The 21990-nt window shown below is 31.7% G+C and overlaps 1 protein-coding gene across 1 annotated transcript; it reads right to left on the bottom strand.

The window, feature by feature from the left end:
- Positions 1-4441: 4441 nt before the first annotated feature.
- LOC134233431 (uncharacterized) lies at positions 4442-8830 on the bottom strand. The gene is made up of 8 exons (XM_062715404.1): positions 8709-8830; positions 7816-7925; positions 7188-7244; positions 6186-6242; positions 5849-5995; positions 5579-5739; positions 4765-4915; positions 4442-4654 (listed from the first exon to the last, which is right to left on the bottom strand). Exons 2-8 carry the CDS (start codon positions 7886-7888, stop codon positions 4458-4460), a joined length of 843 nt encoding a protein of 280 aa, XP_062571388.1. The 5' UTR covers positions 7889-7925; positions 8709-8830; the 3' UTR covers positions 4442-4457.
- Positions 8831-21990: the final 13160 nt, after the last annotated feature.

Raw genomic sequence — 21990 nt, 5'->3', positions numbered from 1 at the left:
TTTTATTTTACGAAACCAATCGCTGCATGCTCGTTATATTCATCTTTTTCATTGAATTACTGGAATTAACCCAAGAAAGACTCAAATTTTGCTGAAATAAATCTGGAAATCTCAAAAAAGTTTTAGTAAATTTCATATTGTAATCTTTTTTTGTAATCTGGTTGCACCTCCTAAGTTTGAAAAACGTATTATCTAAACAAACCTCACGCTATTCAAATTTAATTTTAGAGATTTAGTGGGTATTTTACTTCTAAAACCTAAAAAGTCAACAAAAAAAGTGGTAATTCCATGTTCTCTCGTGTTTAAGAATGATATTAATTTTTTTCCATGTGTTGATATGTCGAGGATACCAGTTTTTTGACAATTCATATTTTCCTTTCGCTTTGTAAAAAGGTAGGATCATAACAACCTTGAATGCAACTATATATCCGAATATGTGATCTTTATTCCGTGAAGTTGTTTTAAGTTATAATTCGTAGAAGGAAAAATTATCTTTACATTGTACACGTATTTATTTTATCGCACCAATCCACAAACCTACTGATAACCCCTCGTATATATTTGCAGTGTTTAAATATCTAACAAAGAGAAACAAAATTAACAATGTTATCATGTATTAGAATGACTTTATTCAATCATCATGATGTAAATGTGAAATAACAATTCATAATGTTTTTTTAAAAAATTGACAATGAATATTATTATCAAAACTGAAAAAAAAACAGAGTAACAAACAAGAATTATTACATACATGTAGAAGGAATATCAGAATGCTAAAAAAACCTCCCTCAATTAGGCTCTAGCCCATTCCAAGTTTTTCCTATGTTTAGCGTCCACCATCTTTTAAAAATTTACATACCTATTCGCAAAAAAGGTCAAGAAATGATACTAATATGGGTCGTCAAATACAACATTTACACGCCCACGCTAAACTTAGAAAAACTTGGAATGGCCTTACACTATCTTATACTTTACGATTCTTGGTAATAAGTCAGAAAACAATTTTTGTATCATAGCATATGAATACTATTGCAAACATTTTGCTAAATATATATAACTCTTGAGATTTATAGGTAGATCGATACATTTGAATATTTAAGAATGAATTTCTCTGCAATTATATAATTTACAAATTCTGCTGTCTTTGGAGGTGTAATTGTCTAATAGTCTAAGCAGACATTTATTCCCATTTCTAAATACACATTATTTCTTGGATAGTTCCAGTGGCAAATTCAACAAATATTCGTCGAAGATAATTTTTATAAGAGTCTGTAATTCAAACCTTCAACGTAGAGTGGGGTATACCTTATTTTAATCAAGATATTTATTGAATTATCATTTCACATAAAGGTCAATCCACATTCATTAAATGAAAGAAATACACTTCACATATTTTTTATTTAGGCTAAAAGTTTTCAGTGTAAAAGTTTTGCAGAACTCAACAAGATAAGAAAATAACCTAAAAAAGAAATCGTTCAACTTATTCTAACTTTGACATTAAAATAAAGATACCTTCGAAATTTCCCATACACCATAAATTTAAGTAGAGGTATTATAACTGACAACATAATTTATATAAATGTTTAAGTATAGCTTCTCAATTTTAGTATTGTGATAATTCCGCACTTCATATCCATCTGAATATTAGATAGAGATACTATACCGCGTTTTCCAAAAGGAATTTAAGTTTTAAATAAAAAGATTTCCCCAAATGAAATTTTATTTTTAACATTAAAATCGCTATGAAATTCCAAACTAGTACTTTTTTTTTCCTTTTTCATCCCCTCTAAAACTCTTCTTTAAAGCTTGTTCGTTGGAATTTAATTTTAAAAATACTTTACAAAATGTAACATCTTCATTATAAAAAAAAAATAAATCTATCACTATTTTGTAATTTATAAACGCCATTTTATCAGTCACTTTTAATACCTATGTCTAATTTGACATTTACCATTTTTTATCAGTCACTTTATAAATTTTAACTGATTTTGAAAATCAAAATTCAACTGATCTATCGATCATGAATATTACCCGTATCTCAACCTACATGTGAGATCATATTTAAATCATACCCATAGAGGGGGTTGCAAAATACTGTAATTAAAATACAAGTAGATCAGAGAAAGGCTAAATGACATAAAATTAGTAATAACAAGTAATAATGAAGAAAAAAATATCCTTAAATGAATATGTAAAAATATATTGTATTGAGATTTTAATTTAATTTTTTTTAATGACAACCATGGTGAGAGAAGGTTAAATTACCTATCTTATAATTTCCATATAGTAAACTGAATTATGAAAAAAATTTATGCCTATAAATGATTTCAACATACTGGTAATACAGTTGAACTATTCAGAGAGGTTGAAATTATAAAAAATATATGAACAATTCACTAGGTCGAAACCTATTTTCTTGATTTTTTTTATGATAACATGTGATCAGTGATTATTTACAGTGATAAAACATGAATTTGATTTATATAACATATGTAATAATCAATAACAATATACGGCGAGAGATTATACAGGCAGAGGCCTACTGCCCATCAGCAATATGTCAATATAACCAAAAATGATATTTAAATCTATATACTTTGATAAAAATTAATGACGTAAAATTGCATACTTTAAAACAAATCAAAAGGCACTGAATGTACGAAAACAAGGGTTTTGAGGGATAAACTAGAGGTACTGTGAGCGATGAGCTCACTAAATGATACCCCCGCCTCCCATATGATCATAATGGCAAAGTCCATGTTTTGCGGTGAGGGGAAACCCAAAATATTTGTCGGATCAAAAAATAAAATTAGAGGTAAACAATGGCAATATGTAAGAAAGATTCTGTGAAAGTTTCATCAAATTTCACTCAGTGGTATAAGAGGAGTTGCGGATAAGAGATGGGTACTCCAAAGCGTAACAGACGGACGGACAGACGGACGGACGGACATAAGGATTACTATATACCCTCCCGCTTTTCACGCGGGGGGGGGGGGTTATAAATATGAATTTGGCAAATATATGATAACAAGTGCATACATGTACAAATTTGATACATAATTCATATTAAGAACATGCATGATTTATTTTCCAGGTAAATGATTCTATAAACGTTAAAACAATAAAAACAATAACAAAAAAGACCTTAGTGTTACTTCTGCCATAAAAAAAATTCTGAAATTGCATTGGAAAACATAAACACAACCTTTTTTTCTCAAAAAAAATTACGATATCCGTGATTTTAAATATAGGAATCTTGTTGTCATTAAATTATTCAAATCCTTCATTATTTGGGACGGATACCGAGGTTTTAAGAAGAACTTCCATATCACTAGTTACTATACAATACTCTACTAATATTGCATTTCATTGGTGCATAGAATTATTTGGCACTTTTATATCTTTATCTGCAAGAAGGGTATGTAGTTTAATGTCATTTTCATGCTTTGCTTAATTCTTAAAAGAACTCAATAATATACACAGAACTATTCATAAATTGGATTTTAACCTTTTGGCTAATTTAATTCATCAATCTATAAGTTTGGTATAGGTATACTGAGAAAACAGTTACAAAAATTTAATTCAATTTGAGCAAATCTTTTTTTTTTCTAAGAGTTTGGCACTAACATGTTTAAAAGCAAGCAGCTAGCTTATAGTATTAAAAAAAGAATAAAAAACTACACTACTTAACAGTAAAACTAAATATTATCATAAAAATCTAAAAGGCAAGGTTATTAATTACCTCAAGCATATAAGTAACTTCTGGATGCTGGTTTTGACCTAGACAAGTTGCATGAGCACACAAAGGGTACATGTATATTGAAATAAACAGAGAAGTGAAATAGAGAGCATGTTTTAAAAATAAAAATACATAACAAAAAACTGGTCTCCTGTGTTGAACTGGGTCGCATTTTTCTTCCTTACGAAATACGATTGTGCAAGCAAATTACTGTTGTTGTTGATTAACACACATTTCGAACATTTAACATCACAGTATGCCTTAGAAATATTAAGGATACAGGTATGCTGTTTCTTAAGCCCCTCTCGGGGATCTGCCTTCTTGTGATCAAATATAAATTCCCTACATCACAAAATCAAAAGACGGGAATGTAAAGTTGACGTCAGACAGACGCACGAAGGACAAACAGTGACCAGAAAAGATTACCAGAATCTTTGAATGATAAAAATTTGAAGGCATCACACATGGTTAAAACATGGTATCATCTACTTTTCCAGAAAGACACTTGTCAACCGATTTCGGACATTGAATAAAACACGAAGATGTTAGTATCAGTCACTACTTCGCTCTTCTAATCTTCTAAATGCTATTACTAGTATATAATGCTCTCTCTCTCTCTCTGTTGATATGCTGAATCTTAGAATCTTACTATTTGTGCGACATGCTACCAATAGAATTATTGAAAAACCTTGGGATCACTGGTTCAGCTGTTAACTCTTCAAATTTGCAGCAGTGTGTAAAGATTAAGTAAAATGATTGTAACAGAAGACTTCGTTGTCGTGGTACCTGATATGGCATGCTGATCGGACAGTCTACTCTTGTTATTGATGTCAGACCCTGCAATTACCACTGTATTTACTACTGAATTCACCTGGGTGGAATATATTTCCGTTTCTCTACAGAGTGGCAAGTTAACTGAAAGAAACAAATGTTAATGTATATTAATTCCATACAAATTTGCAATGATCTCTCATTTTAATTTTTTCTCTCCATCGCTTTTATATAACTAACATTGAATTGACTACCTTGTCCTTGTTGGGTTGTCGCAGATTTTTCAGTACACTTATATGTATATCGTTTATTTTCACTGTACGTAATGCAGTCCATTTTTGTAACATCACAGTTCTTCAGATTAAGAGACGATGCATTTTCAATTCTATCACAAATTCTTGTAACCTAAAGAAAGCATGGTATATTATTTCAGTGTATAAAATTGTATATTTACAGAGTCTTATACATCTGTTACATATTTTACTTGAAAAAGACGTTAATGATAAACTAGCAACAAAACTTTATGACAATCGACTTTCACTTTTCAATCGCCATCTTCCCTTCCTTATTCAGCAACATCACCTGCGAACAGGGTTTAAATCTCTCAGTTGACTCGATACGCAAGAGCATGGTTTACGTCTGAACAATTTTCAAAACAAATTTATTGACAAACAAGTTGCTGAAACAAGAATACCAGCAGTCTCATTTAAACCATCATTTCGTAAGTTCTATGGTCGATACAATGATATTGCCTGCAAATTCAATCTATCATTATAAAGTCAAATTCTGACTGCCTTTTTCATACTTTTTATTAGGCCATTACATACACACTGAATTGAAGACGGGGTTTTCTGTTATTTCCCGATCATGACAAGGAGCACACGGCTGGTGTGACCGGTCGGCAGGGGATGCTCACTCCTCCATGGCACTTAATCCCACCTCTGATGTTTGGAGGTCCGTGTTTGCTCTGCTCATACATATTTTGTATTGTTTGATGGACTTTTGAGCTTCAATACTGTTCGTTATCCCCATATATCTCAATTGATACTTTTTTGATTCTAAGAGTACCTTTTCCATTTTATTTTCACAGAACATCCCTCCGAATTCAGGTGGACAATCACATGTGATCTCTGGTGCCTTTACATCAGGATTAGTCTCATCACAAGTAAGATTCCCACCATTAATACACGGGCCATTGTTTCGTAAGCTGTATTTCATACAATCGATACCTATCAACAAAATTTCTTATTCCATCATTGTCATTAAAGCAGGTGAGCAAAAAATAAGTGAAAATGTGTAATTAAACATATATATTAATTATTTTGAAATATAACTTACATGTCAATAATGTAACATCGTCTGACTTCACATTGCCAGGACAAGATGAATGTGGATGATAGAATGCTTCATATACATTGTAAAATGAGCAAACACATTCAGGTTTAATATAAATACCAGTGTTACCACATTGTAAAGACTTGCTATCTAAAAAAAAAAAGAAAAACAAATGAAATTGTTACGCAAGAAAAAAAAAGAGATACATTGTAGTTCTTTCACCGAGGTCGTTTACTGTGATGGTAACTTAGTTTTATTACTTATTACTATAATCTCTCATTTCTTATGATTTCTAGTATAGTTTCATAATGTGGGTAAATCTTTAATCTATAATGATTACTTGAGTCTCTTTCCCGGCACAGTTCCTTGTCTTTACTCGTCAAAAATTCTGGTATCCCTGAAAATATTAAGAACACGTCATATATCTTTCCCATCATACAGCACAGAATGCTTTACTCTTGACATGCCCCTTACAAAATCGGAGGACTGGATTGTTCTATACATATACCATTAAGTGATGGTATTTACATAAGTCATTGAGATTTAAGTATATATGTGAAAATTGACCAAACTGTGGGCAAATGTTTTATAAAGAATTACAAAAAACAAATCTATATTTAATAACCATCAGTACACTATTTGTCGAAATACAAAAACGATACCCAGTCCTGTGAATCGTATACTCATCTCTATGTATCTTTAGTGAACTCTGTACCGCATTAATCTAAGGTTCTAACAAAAATTAAGAAGAAGTGTTTTAAAAGTATTTCAAAGAAATGTCTATTATAAGAAACCATCACACGATTTTTAGTTGAAGTCAAAATCGAAAAAGAGAATTATGAGTTTTGGTCTTGAAACAATGTTTACGGTCAGATATATAGACTTCACATAAGTTATTCTAGCCCCTGGTCAGTAAAATTAAAATTCTACAATTGTAAAGTATCTAGTAAATAAACATATTTCCAGTGCATTCACAAGTAATACCCGTTACATGTACTCGTATGTATTTAATTTCTGACTTTCAAATTCCATTTTGCACGCACTTAAGGGAATTTTAAGAGAAGAGACAATTTATAGGATATGCCTCTTTACATGTAAGACTCAAAACAAATTTATTTATATAATATCTTTCCTGGTCGACAATTTACTTTGACATCAAGGTTTCTTGCTTTGCGTTTTTTTCTTCTTTTTTCTTCTTTAAGTTAAACTATTACAAAATTCTTTGTCAACAGAAACTACAATTCTCTAAATATTTACAACGAAAACTAAAGGAGAAGACAGGTGGCTTTAAAAACGCTTCTGTTGATAAAAGGGAATCTATACGTAATATCGAAGCACTCACCGTGTGGCAATTTGAGTGCTTGTTTGTCCTGAATAATCCTACACTGACGAGGCTCGTCTGGAATAAATTCAATAGAAGTCTTTACTTAAAGTCTTTCACAGAAAAAATATGCATAGATTTTCATAGTACAGAATGTATAATATACGTTATATACTTACTCTTTTACATAAAAGAAAAGAATACCGGTATGTTCCAAATATCATTCAATATAAAAAATATCAGTAAATGAAATTGCAAGAATGTTTCTTAGAAAATGCAAAACAACAAAAACACAGATTTCCATAAATTAAACAAGGCCTTATCCCTAATTACTTACAATCTCATTATTTTATTACCTAAGCTATCTCATGCACAGCGCCAGAAGTGTCATACTATGAGTAGCAAACAAACAAAACTAAAATGCAATAAAACGTCTCCTTCATATAAAAACTGTCTAATTTTGAATATGTTTTAAACAAAATATAACATATAACGATTACCTTTATTAAAAACAATATGAAAAAAGGTCTCCAAAACATAAAAGCATTCATTTATGCTCGTTTATACTAAATCATTTAAGTGATATCAGGCACACACAATCTTGAAGCAACGTTAAAGATGAAAAGTATAGATTGATAAAGAAACTTACCAGTTTGTGGCATGGAATAGGATGAAATAAAAAAGAGAAAGGAGAAGTAAACCGAAGTTTTCTTTCTTAACATGATTTCTTGTCCAAGACACAATACTGTAATTTAGAACCTACAAAGAAGATTTTGAAAAGTGCATTGGGATTTACATGCATATATTAACATTTTAAATGCTTCAAAAGCAAAGTTCATATCATGCGTTATTAAAAATTGTTATTGATTCAAATATAAATAACAAAAAAAAAATTTAATATTTACAAAAAAAATTATGAATTGCAGCTATTTAAGCCAATACATGCACTTGCAGATAAAAATTCGGACAACCATTCAAGTTAAATAACTTAAAAATCTTCACAGTATCTTTCTATTATTAAATATGAATTAATGACCACAGCAGGGGATTAACCTAAATAGTTATATATTAGTCATAGTTAAAAGGGGACTTCTCTAGGTAACAAAATGAGACTCACTTTAAACGAAGTTTTATAGTTGTAATGAAGAGCTGATTAAAAAAACCAAAATCAACAATTAAAGCAGTGAGCATGTACCGCGACTTCCAAGTCATTTTCAATAAAACACAGATAACACGGATTACAATGACCCCAAACAGTACAGTAAAGGTGTAAACCATGTCATAATCTGAACTTTCTTTGAACAGTTCTTCTGTAGATAATTGTAATGATTTGCATCGAATATTAAAATGAATAAATGCAACTCAAAGAGAAAATAACATTGTGCACGTTTTTTTCTGCACAGTTTAAAAGTTACGTCATATGCAAACTAATGTTCAAAATTTTGTTTGTAAACAAAAGGTAAAAATGTCCGCTTCGGATATATTTTAAAATTGTACTCCTTTTCCCGCAGTTATCGTGAACTATATTTAAAAGTCACTTACTTCTTAATAAGTATGTTATCCTACATCTCCATAGAATTTCAAATTTCAAGTGAATATATAGCTGTTGATTGACAAAACGAAAGTACTTGCGGAATATCCTGTGTTATGATTATAGATCTGGGTCATTAAATACACATGTTATCAAGACTGATATTTGATGAAAATATTTTTGTCTAGTAGCTTTAATGTTAGCAGGCATTAAGTTGAAATGTTAAAAACAGTTACTTTTTCAAAATAAAGTACATATTTCATTTTAACATTAAATTGTCAAGCAGGTCCGCAAGGAGCAATTTCACAGATATATATTTTGAGTTGGGGACACTGTAACCTGTACTACCAAAAATAAGTAAAAAAGCAAAACATATTTTTTGGGGACGGACGAACAAATGGAAGATTTGTTTTTATAGTATAGCAAAGTAAAGTATATATAATAATCCATGACCCTGGTTCCTTCGGCCATGTTAAGCATAGCATATCTCACTCACACTAATGAAAACTTGAGAGCAATGAGCTCACTTAATGATACCCCCACCTCCAAAATTAATAAAATGTTTCCATGTTTTGCAATGGGAAACCCCAAATATGTGTCCGATCAAAAAGTAAAATAGAAGGTGCACAATGGCAAAATGTAATAAAGATTATGTGAAAGTGTCATAAAATTTCAGTCAGTGGTATGAGAGGAGTTGCGGATAAGAGATGGGTACCCCAAAGCGTAACAGACGGACGGACAGCTAGAAATACAGACAGACGGATGTGCATGATCACTAGAGGAAAATCACTTTTATTCGCATGCACTTGTATTATGTACATCGCTTGGGTTTCAATGTACTATTGTTAATCGTTATTTTACAATCGTGTTCACGATTATATTTTTCTAATTTGATTCGTACATATATTATAGGTTAGGGCGAATCCCGCGTTGTACATAAATTATCCCACATTTCCAACCATCGTTGATGTTCCTGCCATACTCATTAAACTAGAAAGCGATTCCTAATATTTCCATTTTATTGTGAATTAAAATTGAAGCTTTAGATTTTTAAAATGCTGTCTAATAAATTAGTTTTACACGAGGTCCCCATGTCAATTTCAATAATTTCCACCCACTGACGTCAAACACTCCAGACCTTTCGCTTTGCGAAATTTAAATTTTGGTAGAATTATCAAGAAATCAACTCAACTAACTTTCAAAGAGTTATCACAGAGAGAAGAAATAAAAGTGGAAATATACTGTAAACCAACTTAATTATTCGCCTGCGAGAAATATTCGCGATTTTCACGACCTACCTTACATCGCGAATATGAATCGCCGATAACCATTTATTTAGTTTTGTTCTCGTATAATATATTTTCTGATTCGTGAAAATTAATCGCAACGGATTGATTTCAAACTGACGAATCGCTAATAAAAAATGACGCGAATAATAATTGGTTTACAATAATGCTATTGATTTTGGTGAAATTTTGTGATTTCAGAAAATATTTACACCCGATTTACTTTTCTTCTCAATACATTATTGCACAGTACTGCAGAAGTTTCTGCTTCACTTCAGTTAATATTTAAGTGAAAATTAAAGAAATGGGCTTGGTTGAATATTTACTGGAACCTACTATGTATCGTCGTTAGTAAGAATTTTGAGAAGTTTCAGAATGCAATATGTATATGCTAATTCACATTCATTGTGGGTGTTACGAATACTAGTATCAAAATATTAAAAACGGACATATGATTTTGAAGAATTTTCTCCTTAGAATGGGAGTCATGTGTATAAGTTTAATTACCAACTAGAATTAAATCCCAGTTCTTCTAAACAAAAATATTCGTTATTGACTGGGTATGAGGGCAATCTGAAATACATGGAGATAATGAACATTATTCAAACTTAAAGTCTATTAAACAATACAAATCAGGAACAGAGAAAACAAGTACCACCGCAACATCAGAGGTGGGATCAGGTGCCATGGAAGAGGGAACATTCCCTGTCGATTGGTCACAACCGCAGTGTGCTCCTTGTCATGATCTGGAAAAAAACGGAACACCCGTCGTCAATACAGTATATAAATAATGTATAACAATTGGTATGAAAAACGTCAGTAAGCATTTGACTCAATGATAAATTGTACTTGCTGACAAGGTAATTGTATCGAGTATAGAACTTGCAAAATGATGACTTTAAATGAGACTGCTGATATTCCTGTTTCATCGACTAGTTTGTCAATAATTGACCTCGTTTTAGAAATTGCACATACTTAGAGCATGCTCCGTATGCAGGTGATGAAGGTATATTGCTGCATACGTAAAGGAAGTTGACGATTGAAAAGTAAAACTTATTACGTTTATCATATATAGCTTGAATGTTAGATTGTAACGTTAGTTGTAACATTTAGATAGTTATGCTGGGTTTTTCACATTTCACAGGTGTATTTCTGGTGACAATTAAGATCCCCCTTTTGACTATTTGAGTTTGGTACTGGCCTACTTTTGAAAAACTTAAGCCTTTGTCATATCTTTTGAATGCAATTATGTCTTATGTTTCACAGGTTTTTCCTTGCGACAATTGTCGTCTTTTGCTTTATTCATTGTCAATTAAGGTTTGAACTATTTTTTGAAAAAAAAATTACATTAATGAATCCTTGTAACAGTTTGGTCTTAGAATTTGACCATGTCCAATTTTTAAAACACTACTCCTCTCCTTCCACTGGATGAAATTCTATGAAACTTTCACAGAATCTTTATTACAAATTGCCATTGTGACCTCCTATTTTAATTTATGATCGGACACATATTTTGGGTTTTCCAGCCACAGCAAAGCATGGACTTTGCCATGATAACTATATGGAGGCGGGGGGTATCATTGAGTGAACTCATCGCTCACAATACCTCTAGTTTACATACTTTTTGTATCTTTACATTATCGGTAATGAAGCATCAATTGATCTGCAGTTAAAATGGCTCTTCCCATCTGTAGTAGATTCTATTGTTCATATATAAGACAAGACACGTTATTAATTTAAATAACAAGTACAGAGACATATGTTGAATATAACACTTCAATATTTATAACATTGCGTCAAGCTCTGATAAATAAGTCCTTCACCTAGTATATATAGGTGTTTTATCGCCGTATGAAATGGGGATTTCTTCCGTAAAATACTCTGGTACATTAAACTGGGTAGTAAAGCAAATATGATTGTTCATACATTGAACTGCGCCTACTCATTGCTCTATACACTGTACAAACTTAGATTTTGTATTTGTATATTTTTTAAGCGTCTTATGTCATTAAAATGCGTAATTGCCATAGCTGTCCAAAATTAAATTAATGAGAGATGAGTCATCTTTATATTCATTTTACCGAGACTAGTACTGTTGATAAACTAAACATGAACAGAGAGTACATTGATATCATCTTTATAAACAGTAAAAAATTATTTTTAAGAGAAGAACTGTTACAAAATTTTCTCAAAGATATTGTTGTTATTTAACTATATTGTACATGAAATTCTATCTAGCTAATCTATTGACTGTATGCTATAATTGCAAAGTATGATAAAGTGAAATCACAATAATTTTGATAAATTGACATTAAACGCATTTATAAACACAATACAATATATTGCTAATGCAGTTGGACATGTCTCATAATTCATTTTCCAACCAAACAACAAGTCATGAAATGCACAAACGGTACCTAAACATGATTTTTATCAATATGAAATTTCATACTATTAACTAATTAAACGTGTTACGAAAAAAGAGGGAAAATGTATCAATAGAGAATGTTTGCATTAGACATTTAAAAAAAAAAATTTTTTTAATCTAATTTAAAATTACAGTTTCAGAACCTGAGAAAATTAACTTTTTGGAGAAAGAAAACTGTCTGCCCTAAGACGAAAATGTCGGAAGTACGAGGATTTTTTTTAAGCCTTCGAAAACGCTTATCTGAACGTATTTCTAAATTTGCATTCTCCCATGCAGTAGATAATTTTCATTCTAGGCGTATCTTCTCTCCGATTTATTTCCTTGACCGCAGTCTTGGTGTTCAACGTGGTAATTTCTCCTGTTTGTCTTACCAAATTTAAGAGGATGTAGCAGAAATTTGCTGCATGGCGAATCTTAATGAAATTAAAAAATATGGAAAAGGGAGCTTTACAAATGGGGTTTTTCAGAAAAAAAAACAATACCCCCCAATAGCTAGGAAACAAAGTTAAGGTTGTTTGAATAATAAAGGAATGTGAGTGTGTTGACCTCCAATGACGGCGATCGGGAAAAACTCAACTTAATTGCTAATTTAGGCCTACTGAAAACTATAATGTTTCCGCCAAAATAACGGTTTGTCTGATCTTGACAAAGACGATATCAACGATGCAAAAGATATGGCCCTTGTTTTCAAGCAGATACAGGGCGAATAAGTTAGTTAAAAAACTTAGCTATAATTATTTTTTCAAAAATATTTCACCTTATCATAAAAATTTTTAAATTGAAATGCATTTGTTTGACATTTCTTTCATCTTATAGCGATAACATACAAAAAGACAGACAGACCTTTGGGCAGGTCGAAACTAGATATAACTATATCTTCTATAACGGGATCACCCACTGCCTAAAAATTGTAAAAGCAAAAATGATGTTGGATACCTAATTCATATTTCGGATCAATGTACAAATCAAGATGTTTGTTGAATACTGATGCCAACATATTGCAGCTTATTGCAAAGCTTTAAGTAACAGAAGATTTCTTAGAAATGTAGATACTCAAAGAACGCTCTTGAATGGAATACGCCTAGGAAGTATAAAAGCCCTTGCGCCAAAATCTTATAATGTTATGTTCAAAATTATGTCAAGTTGTGCGGATTTAAGGAAGCTCTTATCATGTAAAATATAAAGGTCCATAAAAATGTTTTAGCTTAGGTTGCATGTAGGTTGGTCAAAAACATTATCAAGATCAAAGGGTCTAAACTATTTGTTCCCAAGGGTTGATCTTGTCACAGGAAAAACATAAGTGAGATATGAAAGCCCAGCACTTCCAATTTAAAGATTATGGACAAGGTAAAAAATTTAAAAAAGTAGGTCAAACTCCGAGGTCAAACACAAAAAGTCAATATCTCTGATTCCCTAAAGAAGCTCTTGTATATAACAAGTAAAGAAAACAACATTAATGAAATATGAAAGCCCTAGAACGAACCGTTTAAAAGTTACGACCAAAGTTAAAATTGGTAAGAGTGGTAAAACTTTGCAAAAGTTGGTCAAACTCCAAGGCAATGGTAAATATTTATAAAGAAAGGACTTGACACAAGACACAAGAAATTCACGAGAAATATAAATTTCACAGCTTCAGTAGATCATGAGTTTTGGGCAAAGTAACATTTTGTGGTCAAACAGAGAGACGGGTGGACAGACAGTAAAAAATACATACCTCCGAGTCTTCGACTATAAGAGGCACTAAATTGAACATAGATTGTTTTACTCTGGTGTTTAAACATAGCAATTATAATGGAGGGCAAAGTTTCATAATTCAAAATTATAGTATAGACATCGCATACAACTTTTATTAGCTTGAAAGTAAGCCATTGAGAACCATGACTTTACCTCTGGCTTGTAAAACACACACTCTTTAGACTTTTGAATTTAAAAAAAAAATGGAATATTCACTGAACAAAAAGAGGTTAACTCACATTTAACGACTATTCATTCCATTCGATTGTTCCATTGTGTTTTTCATGGGATCTACACAGACAAGAAATCTACATATAAATCTCATAATATGGAAATTCTTTGATACAAAAGTTTAATATGATAAAAGCGTTTGCATCACTTGTCAAGAAAAAAGCACATGTACATGTATCAAACTGTCGCCAAGGATTAATATTATTGATTTCCTGTAAACCTAAATAGAAAAAGAAAACATAATGCAATTTTTGTCAATTACTAGACATGCAAATTCATACAAATCCGAAGAAAATTTGAATCATACAAAATTACTTGAATCCGAAATGTATAATAGATTGAAGGCCCACCTTTTTATGAAGTATAAGTGAATGTATCTTCAAAAGCTACAACTGCCAAACCGTGTTAAGTTCTCTTTGGTGTTGTTTTTTTTTCTGCTCATTTTTTCCACCATTAAGAGTTGTTTGTCTGGGCACTTTTTTCAACTTTTAGATTTCGAACAGTATCCAACATAGATTGATTCAATCTCAAAAACCGCTCGTGTTTAAGGTTTTTTAAAAATATATTTTTTAAGAACTAAAACTATTCTGAGACAGTTTGTATCATATTCTCTTTTATCCTAACTGGAACCAGTCATATTTTAAAAATTCTATTTAAATTACTAAATTGGAAAACTTTTTTCTGCATCATTTAAAATGTATTGATATTTTTTTAAAAACAAACTATTGCTTGAAAATGAGCCAAAAACGAGGTTTTTCTTATATAATTCAATAAAATAATTTCTAAAATGTTCCTACAACAGTGACATCTTGAAATTCGATTACTCAAAAAAAAAAAAAAAAAAAAAAAAAAAACGATGCAGACGACGTTTTAAAATTTTCAGAGAATGAAAAACAAAGGTAGAAGAATCATTTAACTAATTTTCATGATATGTTTTTGAACACTTTTATTAGACCTAAAAACCCGTGACCAATATATACTTTCTCCAAGTCCAAAAGGCACTTTTTTGTGTTTAAAGCTTCCTTGAAATTTGACAATTTGAAAAATGTAATGTTTAATACATAAGTATACAATTGATTAAAAGTTTCATTGGGATGTCTTCTGCGAAAGCACCTGTGTGTAAGAAGAACATGAATTAAAGGACACTTGTAATAGTGTGTCCCTTTTTCACTTATATAAAAATACAGGTATGATATTTTACGGATGTATTGTTTCCAGATGAAATCGGACTCTATAGCTAATTCAAGAGGTTTCTCTCCGGAAAATGTGGGATTTCCATAGGGAAAAAACTACTTTAAAGTAATTTCCGTGGGGGGAAAGATATACAGTGCTGTAAATCATGAAGATCCAAGCACCAACTGTTCAAAATTTTAAAGTTAAAAAATAAAAATAGGTCGGATTTGTGACATTAAATAAAAATTATTGATATTCATATCTTTACTTTCTAAGAACCTTACAATTTGTGCGATATGTTCCCGTAGTTTAAATGTAAATCATTGATATAAATGGTTAAATGGAATACTCTTCCAATTTGCAGCAGTTCTTATGTCTTAAGAAATAAAATGAATGAAAGAGTAGTTGTCAATGCCTTGCCTCTTGATGTGTATTGAGGATTGGTCAGTCTTCTATTATTGATTTCACCTTGTGGAGTTACCGCTGTATTCAACTCTGTTGTATATATTTCTGTTTCTCTGCAGATTGGCAATTCAGCTGCGAGAAAAAATCTATAAATTCTTCCCTCTGTGATATTATATGTCAGTTTAATTTTTTTCTCAATTGTTCTTAAATTCTAACATTGTATCTTTTCTACCTTTTCCTCGTAGGATTGTCGAAGATCTTTCACACTTGAAAGTATATCGTTTATTTTCACTGTAAGTAATGCAGTCCAGTTTTGTAAAATCACAGTTCTTCAGATATTTAAGAGACGATGCATTTTCAATTCTATCACAAATTCTTGTAACCTGTAACATTATACGCATAATATTCCAGTGTGTGAAGAAAAATCATATATTTTCTTTGATTTTATTTCAACGTAAGTTATCAATTATAGGTACCTTGTCCATTTTATTTTCACAGAAGAGCCCTTCGAACCCGGGTGGACAATCACATGTGATTTCTGGTGCCAACACATCAGGACCAGTCTCGTTACAGGTAAGCTGTCCACCATTGATACAGGGACCTTTGTTTTGTAAGCTGTATTTCATACAATCGACGCCTTAAAAATAAAATGCCAAGTTGTACTTTCTATAATGATGCGCATTAAAGTAGTATTTGTTTTCGTTCGAATGGATTGATTGACTGTATATTTATAAGCATTGAATTCACATTTTTGGATCTCGTACGTCCTATAACACACCTGGCCGTGTCGACAAATTGAATACTATCACGATGAAATTTTACTGTTATAAGATATTTTTCTCATAAAAGTTTCTTTTAAAAAAATACATATTTAACTAAATATCATGAAAATGAAAATATATACAATACATTGAATTTATTAATATTTCTTTATATAGATGTATCTGTCTTCCCACAAATTCTTATGAAAATAGAAAATTTGGAGTTATGACTATTTTTGCCCCTTGTGTCATATACAAATTTTAATAAAAAAAATTCAAATTTGATGATTTTTGATAAAATGGGAAGCTATTAAATTCATTCCTTAAATGAATCATAGAGAGATCGATTGAAATACATTTCTACTGAAATTATGAGGTGGTGAAAACTGAAACACAACATTACTTTTCTGTTTACTATGTCTCCACGTGCTAGTCACTTCCTAGCCACATTTCCGTGAATGATTTACCCAATCTCGCTGTAGTCTCGCTAACTCTCGCCAGAGCTACTCTGAACTCATCGGGTTTTATTATTTGCAGAACATCAAAAAAATTAAGGGTTCCAAACACATTAGTAGGGGGCGAGAAAAGACAAAGAAATATCCATCTGAATAAATTAAGAAAAACTCCTAGCTTTGCTAATTGCTAATAGCAACATATGAGTTACACTGAACTGGAGATTTTTAGAGTCTCACTCCTGTAAAACACGTATATCGTGTTTATTGGAGTTACAATAACAAATGCATCGGTCGAATACGTGCTTACTCGCTGTTGACAATGAAGCGCATTGAAGGGGTAAAAGAACTGCGAACGATAGAATTGATCTCCCACCTATCTCTAAGTCAATTTTCAAAAGTTAGCATATTCGAAAGATTTTTAATATTTTTTATTGTTATTTATATTGATTTTCATAAAAAAGGATTAAGAGATAACGAACAGTATTCAATATCAAAGTCCATAAAACAATACAAAATAGGAGCAGAGCAAACACGGGCCTCCGAAACATCAGAGGTGGGATCAGGTGCCATGGAGGAGTGAGCATTCCCTGCTGACCAGTCACACCCGCCATGTGCTCCTTGTCATGATCGGGAAGCAACAGAAAAATCCGTCGAGAATTCAGTGTAAAAATAATTGTGGACTAACAATTCGTATGAAAAACGTCAGTCAGCATTTGACTCAATGATGTCATGTCATATGTCATGTATCGGCCATAGAACTTACGAAATGATGACTTTAAACGAGGCTGCTTATATTCTTGTTTCATCAGCTTGTTTATAAAACATTACTTATTTGGGAAAACAAAGTGGGATAACTCTATAATGTTGGTAAAACTTGTTGGGTTTTTTTCACTGTAGAAATCAACGGAAAACGGAAAATATTTGAAAATATCCCCACTCCCCCTGTGAAACAAAAAATCCTTTTTACAGACGATAACTTTTTTTTGTTTACAGATACACTGTAATTTCACAATTTCAAACATATGTTTATAGACAAAAACGACAAAAATGTTCATTTTTTTCACAAATTTCAAAGCGATTTACAACTCAAACATTTTTTTTATTACTCTATATATGTTTATTTATTCGTTTAAGACATAAAAAAGATATAATGAATATTCAATTATATCCAAGACTATTCAAAAATATGGTGATTCTTAAAAGTCCGATTTTAATAGAAAACATCGTCTAAACCCCCCCCCCCCATATTTCAAGAACTGGAAATAGGAATTATTTACTATTTAGCGCTGGAATGAAGTAATTAACCAATTACTATTGAATTGTACTTTGTTTAAAGAATTTAGAGCTGAATTGCCATTAGTTATTGAATTAAATGGGTGTAAAATGTTGGCGGGAATCGGGGGTTAACGTTTCGTAGTTTTTTTTCTCGTTTGAATGGAACGTTGTTTTCCCTGTTTATTTTGTTAAAGTGTTTTAGATTTGAATTAAAAAAAAAAAAAAAAAAAAAAAAAAAAAAAAACAATTGCAACTGATTTTATAGGGGTCTAGACTTGTCTTTGTAAGTGTCATGCTTTCAATAACAGCCTTTCAGAGACCATTCACGTCCAACTTGCTTTTCATTGATAAACATAACATTATTTCTGCAATGATTCTAAAAGTACAGAATTAAGCATTTGATAGTCTCTTTCGCCTATTCTAGTAGTGATTTCTCAAAAATATATATATTTTCTTAATATTTGTTTTCAAGTGATACTCTATATCTGTTCATCAATTATATATTTAGAAATTGTAAAAGTTTTAATTTAATTCATCACATAGTTTTGGAGGTAAAACCTTAACGTCCCTCTCGAGAATTTTTCACTCATATATAGACGCCACCACTTGCCGGTGGAGAGCTGCGAATTTTGTCTAATAGTCTGGTCCTGATTTTTAAAAAGAAGGCTAGAAATAACTTCTAACGGCAAACAATTATTATTTGGTTCAGCATAGTTTTTAAACCTATTTCGAGTATGCTGAATCCGAAAAAAATATGCTGGCTTTCATGAAAATGGCGTTAAAGAGGTCAAAATGGCGGGCATCCAATTTTTCTAATTTTCTCTTAATGTCGTTCAAAATGGAAAAGTAATGAGTGAATATCTAACTGAGTGTAATTAAACTATAAAAATTATAATAGGATGCTAAAATTATTAGTTAAACTCAGAAAATTTAATGGTTTCTACACTTAATTCGAATTTTCTCTGATATTTTTGTCTGTTGTTTCTATATTTTTCTTTGTTCAGAATATTACATTTGAAAATATCCATACACTGCAGATCTGTATTTTTCCCTCTACATCTCACTATTCTACAATTGAATGATAGTGCAACTATATGTTAAAACCCAAAATGGCGATTCAAAATGCCGGATATTCACCTTTTTCTACAAATTATTTAATTTTTAATGTCGTTTACATAGGAGAAAGGATTTGTGAATATTTTACTGAGCGTAGTACAACTATGTAAAATGACAACAGAACACTAATATGATCACTTTAACGAGGCCCGATCTAGTTGAAAATTACGAAAACGGAATGATTAAGAATTTTAATTTTTGGAAATATATTTGTATGCTTTATGCTTAGAAAAATTAGAATGAAATTTTGTTACCTTGCCTTTATTGTAGTCAAATGGGGGCATTATCAAGATATGGACCATTTGTCGTGTTTTTATACACAATTACATACTAAAACTCTTCAATAAACAAAGAAATTTACAAATAAAAAAAAAATACATGATGAAATTCTTTGTTTTTCACATATATCATGCAATTTTTATTCTTCTTATAAAACATGAAAAGAAAATTGGAGGTAGCCTTTATTGCCGTGAAAATGGGGCATGTCAAAACACAAAATTTGGATTTATTCTATCCAACTACGTATTTTATAGGTCGCAATGGGTTTACATAACACCAACAAACGATTGCAATACCGTGGTAGTTTCTAAAAGAAAAATAATTCTTACATTTTGAAATAATTATCTCGCCATGCTTTATTTTTCTCTAACACACGACGTTATTTTACGTGGAAAAAAGGGGTAGAGGGAGGAGGAAAGGGGGAGGCGGGTTAAAGCGACAAAATAACGATTCTTACTAATATATATATATAGACTCCAAAGTGCGATGGTGACGCCAAAGTCCGATGGTCAAGCAAAACCCCGATGGTCTGCGCCAAACCCCGATGGCTTGGTGTTTTTACGTACGCCAAAGTCCGATGGACACGCCAAAGTCCGATGGCTCGTTTCCTATGAGACACGTTGCGCTAAAGTGCGATGGTCCGACACGCCAAAGTCCGATGGTGCGAAGAGACAATCAGCGTTTATGACGTCACAATAATCCGACATCAATGCTTGACGCCGTTGTCCTGCATTCAAAAGCCATCATTTCTGAATTCGTCCTCGAATACAATTTTATTGATTTTGCTTATTGCTTGCACCTTCCAGATATATTAGGATTAGTCCTCGCACACAACTCGATTTATTAGGGTTAGTGCTTGCATTGCACAACCCGAGAGATTTAGGGTTAGTCCTCGCACACTAGTCGAGTGAATAGGGTTAGTCTTGCAAACAACCAAGATATCTAGCTTAAAGTTGATACACACTTTTTGAGCGTTTACGGTTAGTCTCGCACCAATTTGAGAGATAAGGGTTAGTTTTCGCGTTTATTTGTTTATTTATACTTATTTTTACGACCTTGTAATGGCGCGGCATTGAGGTTTGGCGCAGTAGTACTATGACGTCATAAACTTTAATTTTTTCTCCGCACCATCGGACTTTAGCGTGTCAAACCATCGGGGATTGGCGTAGATCATCGGACTTTGGCGTGACCATCGGACTTTGGAGTCCCATCGCACTTTGGAGTCCTATATATATATATATATATAGAAAACTAAAATATTTCGGGGGTTGCATTTAAAGGATTTGTAGACTTCTTTTATTTTTTAAAACTGAAAATAGCCCATGCATATTTAAGTCTAATCTCAGCGAGATGGGTAGAGACTGAATATTTGGACTGACGTCTACCACCCATCTCAGACCATTCCCACACAACGTGATTCGGCGTTTTTTGCTCCGACTTCGGCAGCTCGTTTTAATAAATACAGGCTGAAATGAATTAGCTGTCCGCCTCAACTTTTTCCTTTGAACATCCCTAAAAGTGCTATCACTATAAAACTTTCCTTTCTTACCTTTAACAGGTTTAAATCCAGTAAAATATAAAGTTGTTTATTTTATACTATCATACTATAGATCATTCTTATAAGAAATAGTAGTAGTACGAATTATAGGAAACAGATTATTGTGGAACTCTTCAGCAGCGAAGGTTTAAATGAATAGCAAACAGCCATCATGCTGTCAGGAAAAATAAAGTTTACAATTTAACTATAGTAAAGGTAAGAATCTTCTTACATTTCTTGTATTTAAAAATTAATGTAATTTTCATAGAATCAAGAGGACAATATTACTAAGTGATGGTATCAGTGATATTAAATTTGACCGTTTAATATTAGAGGCAAGGTCAGGTCAAGGTCATTATCATTTTTCTACTTGTATATACTTTTATACTTATACTTTTATACTTGTATTACACTCAGTTAGATATTCACACATTATTTCTCCATTTTGTACGATATTAAGAGAAAATTAGAAAAATTGGATGTCCGCCATTTTGAATTGCCATTTTGACCTCTTTAACGCCATTTTCATGAAGGCCAGCATATTTTTTTCGGATTCAGCATACTCGAAATAGGTTTAAAAAACTATGCTGAACCAAATAATAATTATTTGCCG

Source organism: Saccostrea cucullata, unplaced genomic scaffold (assembly GCF_032062105.1).
Source record: "Saccostrea cucullata isolate Sc308-1 unplaced genomic scaffold, CSIRO_AGI_Scuc_v1 ctg3944, whole genome shotgun sequence".
Classification (NCBI taxonomy): Eukaryota; Metazoa; Mollusca; class Bivalvia; order Ostreida; family Ostreidae; genus Saccostrea; species Saccostrea cuccullata.
The sequence above is the reverse complement of the archived record's forward strand: the minus strand, read 5'-3'. Positions and strand labels throughout refer to the sequence as shown.

Bases quoted from the DNA above. Each gene is read 5' to 3' on its own strand.
- LOC134233431 (XM_062715404.1), bottom strand. From the start codon at position 7,888: ATGTTAAGAAAGAAAACTTCGGTTTACTTCTCCTTTCTCTTTTTTATT. The intron at 7,245-7,815 runs GTAAGTTTCTTT...AATTTATTCCAG, and splicing joins CTATTCCATGCCACAAACTG to ACGAGCCTCGTCAGTGTAGG. The intron at 4,916-5,578 runs GTACTCTTAGAA...TGCTTTCTTTAG, and splicing joins GTGAAAATAAAATGGAAAAG to GTTACAAGAATTTGTGATAG.